Source organism: Curcuma longa, chromosome 17 (assembly GCF_044706935.1).
Source record: "Curcuma longa cultivar G26 ecotype Majalengka, Jawa Barat chromosome 17, ITB_CL_G26_1.1, whole genome shotgun sequence".
NCBI lineage: Eukaryota > Viridiplantae > Streptophyta > Magnoliopsida > Zingiberales > Zingiberaceae > Curcuma > Curcuma longa.
Window position 1 is genome coordinate 1,979,340 of NC_133877.1, and position 11,841 is coordinate 1,991,180.

The window sequence follows — 11,841 nt, forward strand, 5'->3', positions numbered from 1 at the left end:
AAAAAAAAAATGAAAGCAATTCATTCAACGGCTGTCAAATCTGATCTCCTCATATACTTCCATTCCGATTGACATAGAAATGTTTTTTTCAACAACTATATAAACACTAGAAGAGGTAGGTCAAAAGGATTTTTTTCCTTCTTCTTCTGTTTCTCCTTTGATAATCATCTCCTCTTTCAAATAACTCTAATTTGAACATCAAAATTTTTCGAAATCAGTCTAACATCTTACTAAAATGTTCATTTTCTTGAACGAGAATTTTCAGAAGACGTGCATATCAGATCATTCGTTAATTGATAATTTGATTATCCACTATATTTGATCACTACTCATTCAGGATTTTGAAGAAATGCGTTGAGAGCAATGTCGGTTAATTAATATATCAACTCCATCGCCTGCATGTCTCGTTGCCTCCACCCAACCTGGGACGTCGATGATGGCATGACTGGCAACGAGCACTTTGTTCCGGCCAGCCATTCTCCAAATGCTCACCCGATCGAACTAGCTAGAACACAAGAAATATCAGTCATGATCGATCGAGCAAATCAACTGATCCATTGTACTGAAGTCCTGTGTCACTGAGACAGGCTCTTCTTCACTTCTGCATGTTTGAGAGGAAGAGAGAGAGGGGAAGAAGGAGAGTAAGGGAATATCGATCGATCGAGGAGGAGGTTTGATGGACGAGAGGACAAGTCGCTGATCGAGGCTGATCCCGCGAGATTCTCGCCATGGAAATTGCAGATGTGTATGTCGTTTAGGTTTTAATGACAAGTACAAGATGCGGTGCAGCCATTGAAGCACACATCACCTCCGTCTCCTTGATTTGACATCGGAAAAGAAAGCCACCAAACTTTGCTTTCCCTTTCTTCTTCTTCTTCATCAGACTCTTTCAATTTTAGTTTCTCCTTTCAAATCTTTAAAAAGTATATCTCATCCTATCGTGGTGGGATGGAGGAGCTGTCTCAGCGGATGGGCGACGGCGGCGGCGGCAATTTCCTCTACCTCCCGTCCTCCACCGCCATGTCGCCATTGGTCGCCGAGGCCTCCTACGGCCGCGCGGGGGACCATGACCACGATTACTACCCCCACCACGCCTACGTCCATCCCCCGCCGCCGTCTCAGGGGGAGATACCGCCCGCCGAGGACGGAATGAAGACCAAGATCATGTCCCACCCGCAGTGTTCGACCCTCATCGCCGCTTTCATCGACTGCCAAAAGGTGTCTTTTACTTCTATTTCTCATTTTGCTTGATCAAATACTCTTCGTACGTGTATGATTTATGTAGGTGGGAGCGCCGCCGGACGCGGCGGCGCGGCTCTCGGAGTTGTCCCGGGAACTCGAGTCACGGTTGAGTTGCCGCCGTCGAGAAGCCTCCAGCGACCCCGAGCTCGACCAATTCATGGCATGCAATTAATTACTCTCCACACCGCTCTCTCCGCATAAACAACTGCACGACTATGAAATCTAAAGACACAATAAATTTAACAGGAAGCCTACTGCGACATCCTGACGAAGTACCGGGACGAGCTAAGCCGGCCGCTGCAAGAAGCCACGGAGTTCCTCAACAGCGTGGAGTCGCAGCTCACAGCGTTCGCCGCCGCCGCCTCCTCCTCCCGGCTCTTCTCTTACTCTGGTAAACAATTCAATTCAAACCATCACATGATTATGTATATTAACAATAGTGTCCGAGTTCATACGCTGCTCTCATACTGTTCATCTTTCCCTTGAAACGAAGATGAGAGAAAAGGTGGAATTGTAGTTCCTCTGTCGTGTTTACTCTGACTCCTCTTCTCCTCTAGCTAGGCAACATGCATTTATGCTCACAGCCACAGCCGGTGTGGCTCAGTGGATCGGAACTATGTATTCGAGGAGGAATTAATAGGGAGGAGGGACTTCTTGCTATAAATTCTCTTGAGTTTGAAATTGTTTCCCAATCAACACTAGTTCTTATATATAGTACTAGTCCACAATAACCTTATGTTTGATTGTTTCTCTTGGATTGCACCCAACCAAGATCTTTTTCTGGGCATGGGTGAGTTGATTACTGTGGAGTAAATTTGTTGCAGTAGGCAAGGATCGAATTTCTCGAAGCGAAGTCACCTCTTTTATAATTGTCAACTACAACTTCTCAATTTACTTCTTCATAGATAGTCGTGAAGCCGATCGTGTGGAGCCGCTGGAGTGATGGATTTCACATTTTACTGCAATGTGAAGTGCAAAGTGTGACAATAATGATATGTGTTGGAAAAGTTGTCAAAAATCCCTCTTCTTGGTACTATATAGGTCTACTTGTAGGTTGTGGCAAGAAGTGTTAACCCAATCATGAACTTCCACTTCAACATCGGTCCAATCCAAACTCAGTGTGATCGAACCTGGCTGACAGTTAAGATAGTCCAAATCGAATTTGAATAAAATCTTACTTACTAAAACTTATATATGTTATATAATCTTTGTCATGCCTCATATGAGTTAGGTTTACCATAATGTTGGCTGTAACAATGTCAGAGCAAAATATAAATAAAAACTTACTGAACTGGCTATATGCATAACTCTAAAATAATTTCACTAGTGTTATGTATATATCTCGGCAATTAACTTAGAAGTCAAAAGAAAAGGAGAGTGAGTGCAAAATGGAAATAAGAAAGATATGCATGCATGAAAATCTAATCAAAGAGAGCAACAATATAATTTACACTTTATGTCTTCATATTCTTAAGCATCATTTGAAACTTGTTGGGTCTTTATGCAAAAAGGCAAATAAAGGGTGAATGTTTCTTTCCTCGTGACTTTTCTCCGTTTTCCCCTTTAAAACCTCTCTAATTCTAAATCCTAATCTCCCCAAAAACGATCTCACCCTCAAACTCCTCACATCACCACCGCCGCCGTTCTTGCTCCTTGTCGTTGTTGCCACCGCCTCCACTGTTCTTGCTCCCTGTCGTCATCGCCACTGCCGTCGCCGTCCTTGCTCCCTGTCGTCGTTGCTGTCGCCGCCGTCCTTGCTCCTTGTCGCCGTCGTCATCGCCATCGCACGTCGTCACAGCCGTCGCACGTCGTCGCAACACTACCAACATTTCACATCATCAAACGCGAGTGCATATTTAATTGAGATGGAGGTTCTTGCTCAATCTTTTTCGATTTTCTTTCGTGCATGATTAAATCGTTGGATCCCTTTTTGCTTGATCTTTTGTTGATTCAAAACTCAACCACATCCAAGAATTTCTTAGCTCTGTTCAATTGCTAGTTTCGCTCAGAGTATATGATATAAATCAAGTATATATGTAGTGTATAAAATACTATCAATTTTATTTGGGTTTCCATACATGGGAAGTAAAATTCATTTATTTTGTGTTGTTCTTATTAAAAGGTTATTTCATTTATAAGTTATTTTATAAGTCACCGTAAGGATACTTTCTTATGATAATAAATAAACAAAAGGAATTTCTTCTATTAGCAAATATTAATAAATGACATTTTTTTTTTGTTATCCATATGGTTGATTTTTATCATGCATGTTGTTTGCTTTTTCTTATGGTATCTATGGTTTTTTTCTAAGAACTAATAATGGAAAAAGGGGATAATATGAGTTTTGATGAGAAAATAAGAGGGAATGAATATAATTAATAAATTATATTTCTGCAGTTCTTATAACTGAAATAAGTAATATAACTATATCAGAGAATTTCGGCTCAACGCTCATAGGAAGTATATGACTTCTCAACCAAATTAATTGAAAAGTGAATATATCTCTCGTGTCATGGAACTCAGTTCTAATTGTTATAAAAGATATGAGATTAATTATATCAGAGTAATGAGGAAAATAACTCTATAAATATAGAACTCTTTGCTACGCAATTCAAAAAGCTTTCGAATCTTTCTGCATGTGCTTAAACTTCAAATAAATTGAGATAAAATTTTCTTCACAGGGTGGATTGCAGATCTTTCACCCTATTCTTATATGAGACATCTCACGAAATGGATTACAGGTCATCCATTTTATTTTCATATAAGATATTTTCGGGTGGATTGCGGGTCGTTCACATGAGATATGTATGTATAGATGCATACTTACGATCAATTTCGTTACGGGAGGATTGTAGGTCGTTCACTTTGTTATACAATGCATCTCTTTCAAGTGAATTGCAAGTCGCTCACTTTGATATTTTTTCATTTATACGTGATGTGTTTGTATTAGGGGGAAGGCAAACTGTTCACCTTTACTTAAACAACAACTTCTGAACGAGTATATTGTATGTTGTTCACCCACTCAATAAATCATATTGAGTTGTCGAATAACATAAGAAAATAATGAGAATTTATGATATTAATTAATAAAGGAATAAAAGACAAATGACATGCGAAAAAATGATAAATGATAAATGATAAATGATGTTATTGCCTCTTTAATACTATTTTTCATGCACGTCTATCGTATCTCCACTTTGTACTTTGTGCTCACTCTCCCTTTTCTTTGACCCCAGGTTAATTATTGAGATATATACATAACACTAATGGAGTTATTCAAGAGGTATGCATGTAGTCTGGTTATTTAGTTTTACTCTGTATTTTGCTCTGACATTGTCACAGTTCACGCGCGGTGAGCGAAGTTAGCGTCGCGGCAAGCCTAGTTCGTGCGGAGTGTAATAGCTAGAGGGCATTGCTATTGTGAGTCTGAATGTTATTGAGATAGCCGAACCAAACAAAGCTCTTGACCACATAGACTTCCCGAGAGTCCGAGCCCGAGTAAGGCTAGGGGGATGCATGCTCGAGTGGCCCAAGTGCTTGAGAGCACAACCAGCCTGAATGCGAGTGGGATGAGAATCCCGACTGAATTGTTTGCCAAGAGGTGGGGCACCGAATGGTTTGCCAATCTATTGCCTTCCGATTTCCTGAGTGAGTTAAGTCACCCAAGTGTGGAAGACAAGCATTGAGTGTCAGGCGAACTGCAGAAGTTGACTGTTGTATTATATCAATTGATTGTCTGAGTAAGTCGAGTCACTCGAGTGCTAAAGACAGGCGTCGAGTGTCCAAATAATTGTAGAAATCGACTATTGTCTAATATCAATTGAATGCTCCTGAATGATGCAATTGCTAGGGTGCTTCGAGACTCCCAAGTGAACCGAGAGTCACCCTAGTCAATTGCCTTCTATGTCCATTCGACTGCTCAAGTGATCCGCCTGACTACCGACTGGTATTTTGCATAGGAACTACTCAATTGGGATTTTACGTAGGAGTTGCCCGACTGCTGAGCCAAAGAGAAATGTGCGTTGAGTGTTGTCGAGGCCTGGGTTAGACATAGTCTCTTTAAAATATATTTGTCTCTTCTGGTGGTATTTTGTAGTTACATTGGACGACTATTTTTCAGAATACAACAGCTTGACCATGATCACAATCAAACACTAGTTGTTCATGGTAAACGAAACTCGTACCCGAATGCTTTCACAAACAGTAACAAATGTTAACGGATTACTTGGCAGAGAAGCGGAAATCATAAGGGAAAGAAGGTGGATGTAATTTGCACACTTTGTGTTTTCTGCCCAAGGTAGGAGGAGCTCCTTATATAGGATTCAATTCATGATTACATTAAATCTACTGATTTACTTACATGCTTTGGAGTCCTCTTATCCATCCATTTTTATTCACTTTTTCCAACAACATAAACCTTACTTGAGTCCACATCTAACTAATTCAAACCTAGAGCCAGTTAGTTAAATCCAACTCAACTCTTTAGACTTATCCCCGCTGAGATTCAATCAAATCTCAATTGAAAACTAGGAAATGGATTTTGTTTACTTTTTATCAAAAGAATGTTTGTAGAAGAGCTTGTCATCAGTAACATCTGATCTGCACTGATTTACTGACATTTTGTGTAGAGGTAGTTTTATTGATTGTTCTTCTACTTAAAAGATGCAGAGGAGAAAGAACAAGATGCTGCATCATCCGAAGAGGACCTTGATCCAAGCAGCAGTGACGCTGATCTCCTGAAGATTGATCTGCACGCCGACGACAAAGAGCTGAAACTCCACCTTCTGAAGAAATACAGTGGCTACTTGAGCAGCCTTAAGCAAGAGCTCTCCAAGAAGAAGAAAGGAAAGCTGCCGAAGGAAGCCCGGCAAAAACTACTCAAGTGGTGGGAGTTGCACAACAAATGGCCATATCCTTCTGTACTTGTTGAACTCGATGTCTTAATTTCTGAAATGCTGAAGAGTTTCATCTGTTCCTTATCATTGTTGTGATTGTTTAACTTGTTTTGTGACAAAATGCAGGAATCTGAGAAGGTTGCTCTCGTTGAATCTACCGGCCTGGACCAGAAGCAAATCAACAACTGGTTTATAAACCAAAGGAAGCGGCACTGGAAGCCATCAGAGGACATGCAATTCATGGTGTGCATGGAAGGGCAATTCATGGGAGGTGATGGCCTTCATCGCCTCGGTCCCTAATTCATTGAAGTGTTAATTTTGATGCATAAACACCAAAACTATCATTGAATTATATGTTTGAGTTCTACAATACCATTGTCAGGCAAGTTTGTAGTTTCAAAGTTCTTCAATACCACAGAATGTATACGTCACACTGTCATGAACTCTGCTAACTTGTATTGCAATAAATACGTTTTTTTTTTTGCTTTAATTAGGGAAATTGAAAAGACTGATTGGTTTAGAAGATTGCAAGATGATGATAAAAGAAGGTTATCCTTCATGTGTGGATGAAATCTGCCACTGCAAGGGCCCAAGCACAAGCGTCCGCCATGCAGGCACCACGAGCTTGCAGAGTTGCAGTGACAGATTGGACACGCAATGCAACTGTTCGACCAAATGCCAAAATGAAGAGTAATGTATGGCGTAAGGCAGTAGCCTTGTCTGAATCCCGGAATCAGCAGAATCCCAACACACGTACCTGATCCCTCTCCTGCTTTTATTGATCTCTTTTCACCTGCTTTCTTCTTCTGCAACATCAATCTTGCAGCTGAGTTGCGGTTGTTCTTTTGACTCGATTACTTGTAAAGCCCTGCGCCAGCTCTTGTCCTTTTTCTTATGCTACTCTGGCTCGCACTCCATCTTATCTCCCTTGCCCATCAATGCATTCAATACCTGGCTGGCTCCACTTCTGTTCGACCCATCCTCCTCCTCCTCCTCCTCCTCTCCTTCATATTGGTGTTAAAAATCCTAGAGAAAAAGCAGCGGAGCGGAGCACACTAATCAATCAGTTCCCCTGCTTCTCTTTCTCTCCTCGGCAGATAGAAATGGGCCTTCTTCACTGGCTCAACTTCCTTCTCCCATTCTTCATTCTTCTTTCCACTGCATTCAACAATTCAGTTGAAGGTAAGCTTCTTCACCTGTCATAAAGCAATCCCTTCCCTCTGTCCTTTTTCCTAATCATGAAGTTGTAAGCTCGCTCTGGTTTGCTTGCAGGGAGATTTTCATTATTCAGGTTTCCAGAAATCTCAAGTGTGAGTTCTTGATTTACTCAGAAATTGTTCAGAACTTCTTGTAACTCTGGTTGTTAATTAGCAGGAAAGAGGAGAACCGACGAAGGTGAGAGTGCTGATCGGATCAAGGCCTCCAATGTGTGAGAGGAGGTGCAGAGCATGCGGCCACTGTGAGGCAGTGCAAGTGCCAGTTATCCCACAAGCACTGAACAAGGATCGAAACAAGAAATCCCTCGCTTTGGCCTCTGATTCGAGGGGCGACATTAGCTCCAATTACAAGCCCCTCAGTTGGAAATGCAAGTGCGGGAACTTGATATTCAATCCTTAACTCACTACTGAATTGTAGATAATAGACACCGTTTGATGTTGCAGCTGTTTCATTCTCTTATCTTCTTCCCTTCTTCTTGTGTGTGTTGGCTCAGAATCTACAAAATCACACCGGTAGAAAGCAAAGAAGAAAAAAAACAACGAAAAGAAGGAGGCAACGAGGGAGAAACAACCAACGAGAAGAGGAAAATTCTTTATTGCCGTGAATTGAAATGCTGCACAATTGATGTATTTATACACCATAATTGATAACGTATGACATCACTTAAGCCAATCAAGTAATGCCATGTAAGCCATAAGAATAGGGAAGATAAAACTTATCCAAAAACTACACGTTGAAAGATAAAACTTATCAAAAAAACTAAACGTTATAAACCATGTCCGAATTATTTTGCCTACATTACTCCCCCTAATTCTGACATGGTTATCTGATATCAAAGATGTGTATTATAGGATCTGCGGAACCAGAGGATAGATAGAGACCATCAGGAGACCATGCCTGGTTGATCAGAGCAGATTGGGATTCACTGGTTTCCTGCTTCCACCCAAATGCATGAAGTTCTGTCTGCCTCAATCGCATATCAAATAAACTAAGTTGTTTCCCAGGTTCCCCTGACTGCACCATGTACAAATTTAAGTCTGATGGGTTTGGAAGCACACTCATACATTTGCTTTCTATTTGATTTCTGAACTCAAACCTTCCTGTTGACAGATCAAAAGCAATGATCCTTTTGTCAGCACCAACAGATAGTATAGCCTTCTTCTGGTATAATCCAGCTACTCCCGTGACAGCAGAAGAATGCATGTGTGCATGCACTGTCTTGTGTTTCCATGAACTATCTACTTCTTGCCAAAGTACAACAGTATGGTCACTCCAACCAGTTAGGAAACACGTATCAGCCCTTGGCATAAATGTTATGCTATTTATGATGCCTTTGCGATGAGGTTTTTGATCCAAGAAGGTAACTTTTCTTTCTCGTGATGCATTCAAGTTTAAAATTGAGATCTGTGAGTCAGCACCATCAGCAGTGTAGGCAGCAAAGATACTATCTGCATTGGGATGCCATGCCATATCTTCAGACCATCTCCGTTGCTTTGGTGATAAACAATCCACAGTGCTTAGTAATGAGGCACTAGATCCTTTTCCTTGCAACTGCCATAAATTTACAATTCCATCCAACGCACTGGTGATGAAGAGGTGATCGTTCACAGGGCACACCTCAAGGCATCTCAGTTTCCTCTTATGTTGACTGGAAATGATTGTGCCAGCTTGGAATCTAATTGTGCAAGGAGAAGAAGAAGATCGTATGATTGGGATCAAATCCTTGTGATCTTTCTGCTCAAATTTCCTCTTCGTAGTCTTTTCTTGAGATCTAACAGGTGAGCCATCGTCTGACTGAGCAGAAGACGAGAGATTCGTCCGGCTGCCAGCAGCAGCGGGTGTCTTCAATTCCGTCCTTGCCTCAGCATCTGCTGCAACAATCGCCTCGTCGGAATAAAATGCATCCAACATAATAAACTCCGATAAATTTTCTTCATTGTTAGCACCTGCATTCCATGTCCATTCACAATTTTCTTGAAATATGACATCTCTACTTACTTGCAGCTTGCCACGTCTTGGATCAAATAGACGATGAGCTCTGCAGCCTTCCTCGACACCCAAGTATACCATGGGTGAACTTCTGTCGTCAAGTTTCTTAAGGTGAGGGGTTGTGTTTTTCACATATGCAACACAACCGAACACCCTCAAATGAGCAAGATGTGGCTTCCTCCCCATCCAAGCTTCAAATGGGGTACGCTCTCCTAGCGCCTTAGTTGGGAGACGGTTTAGTAGATAGACAGCATGCCTAACCGCCTCTCCCCAGAACCTTGCCGGCATATGTGTACCCTTGAGGAGAGATCTTGCCATGGTCATAACGGTGCGATTACGGCGCTCCACAACACCATTCTGTTGGGGTGTGTAGGGAGCCGTGAGGTGCCGCTCAATTCCTTCATTTTCACAGAATTGAGTGAACTCCGTGGATAGAAACTCGCCGCCCCGGTCTGTTCGGAGCGTTCTGATCTTGTATTTAGTCTTGTTCTCCGTCAAGACTTTGAACTTCTTGAAAGCTTCGAATGCGTCATTCTTTGCTGCTAGTACAAACACCCACATCCACCTTGTAAAATCATCAACAATTAAAAGAAAATACTTATTACCGGCGAGTGTACATGGTGAGATTGGCCCGTAAATATCAGCATGGAGAAGTTCCAACGGCTTCTCTGCTCTAAAGTTTGCTTGGTACGGGAATGGTGACCTTGCATGCTTGGCCATCACACACACCTCGCAAAAGTTGTTTGGCTGGGGCAATAGTGGCACACCAACTGCCAATTTCTTCTCCCCCAAAAGCTTCAAGTCCTGGAAATTGACATGTCCGAGCCTTGCATGCCATAACCAGGTTGGGTCTTCTAGGCTTGCTATGAGACAGACTTGCTTAAATGTCTTCAAGGTTATCTTGTACAAGCGATTTTGTGTTCGCTTTACCAACATTAAGAGCTTCCCGCTCCTATTAATCACCTTCATGGTATCTCCTTCCATGTGCACCTCGTTCCCAGTTTCTGTCAATTGACCAAGACTCATAATATTACTACAAAGTTTCGGAATGTAGTATACCTCATGGAGAGCCTTCTGATCGCCATTCTTGCATTCAAACACAACCGTTCCCTTGCCCATTATCTCAATGGTTGATCCATCGCCAAATCTCACCCTCCCGGTGATGGTTTCATCTAGTTCTTGAAACTTCTCGCGATGACCGGTCATGTGGTTGCTAGCACCGTTGTCAAGGTACCAGACGTCTTTATCTTCTCCTTTCTCAACATTGCGGTACATATCCGGTAGGAATCTTTCTTCGCTGAGTAGAATGATATCCTGCTGCTCACGCCTTGTGTGAGACTCCTCGTGGGACACGGTCATCATCAGTGCTGGTTCTTCATCGGTGGCACAAGTGAGGTGAGCCTCATCACGACGCTTACTGTAGCATTCAGACGCATAGTGTCCCATTTTCTCACAATTGAAACATTTTATATGTTTCTTGTCACGAGCGTGACTGTTGTTGCCGCTAGTGCCTCCTGCACTGTCTTGGCGCTGCGTACCACGGCCACGTCCGCGCCCTCGCCCACGCCCACGCCAGTTGCCACGACTGTGATTGCTGGATCCATGCCCCTTGCCTCTTGATGAAGTGTCCACATTGCTCCCTTTCTGTCGTATTTGCCATTCGGCATGAGTAAGTAGGAGTTCACCTTCAGTGTTGTTGGTGTTGCCATGTAATCGTAGTGTTCGTTCCTCATACGCCTTCAAACGCCCTATAGCCTCCTCAAACGGCATAGTCTCAAGGTCGTGGAACTGTTCAATACCGGCAACAATAGGGAAGAATTTATCAGGGACAGAATCGAGTAACTTCTTTACCAACGAGGAATCTTCAAGCGTGGCACCCAGGGTGGAGAACTTGCTGCTCAAGGCGCTGAGTTTTCCCGCAAACTCATCAATCGTCTCATTCTCCTTCATCCGGAGGGCGTCAAACTCGCTCTTCAATGTTTGTACGCGTGCCTTCTTCACCCGATCACTACCAAGATACCTCGTCTTGAGGCTATCCCAGACTTCCTTCGCCGTCTTCTTATTTGCAATCTGGAGAAGGATGTCTTCGGGGACACACTGCAAGATATATGCACGTGCCTTTTTGTCCTTCTTTGCATCTACCTGGGCTCCTTCTGCTGGCTCCACCGCCTCCCAGACTCCCTGGGCATCAAGAATCGCCTCTGTCTTGATTGCCCACACAGTGTAATTGTGAGGGCTTAGCATCGGATAGAGAAATGGCACTCCGCCGTTCTCCTTCACAGCAGCTTGTGGGATGCTCGACATTTTTGTAGAATCGTGGATTCAAGGCTCTGATACCAATTGTTGGCTCAGAATCGATGATTCACACCCGAAGCACAATGCAAAGAGAACAAAAAACAAAGAAAATTAAAAAGGCAACGAGGGAGAAACAACCAACGAGAAGAGGAAAATTCTTTATTGCCGTGAATTGAAAACTACACAATTGATGTATTTATAC

At 42.6% G+C, this 11,841-nt stretch overlaps 2 protein-coding genes across 2 annotated transcripts; both read left to right on the forward strand.

Annotated features, from left to right (window-relative positions):
- Positions 1-996: 996 nt before the first annotated feature.
- Positions 997-6,437, forward strand: LOC141811491 (homeotic protein knotted-1-like). Its single transcript, XM_074699520.1, has 5 exons — positions 997-1,218; positions 1,286-1,402; positions 1,489-1,633; positions 5,905-6,161; positions 6,264-6,437. Exons 1-5 carry the CDS (start codon positions 1,021-1,023, stop codon positions 6,435-6,437), a joined length of 891 nt encoding a protein of 296 aa, XP_074555621.1. The 5' UTR covers positions 997-1,020.
- Positions 6,438-7,240: 803 nt separating this feature from the next.
- LOC141811963 (EPIDERMAL PATTERNING FACTOR-like protein 2) lies at positions 7,241-7,754 on the forward strand. The gene is made up of 3 exons (XM_074700046.1): positions 7,241-7,319; positions 7,410-7,447; positions 7,512-7,754. The coding sequence occupies exons 1-3, from the start codon at positions 7,241-7,243 to the stop codon at positions 7,752-7,754; spliced, it is 360 nt and encodes a 119-aa protein (XP_074556147.1).
- Positions 7,755-11,841: the final 4,087 nt, after the last annotated feature.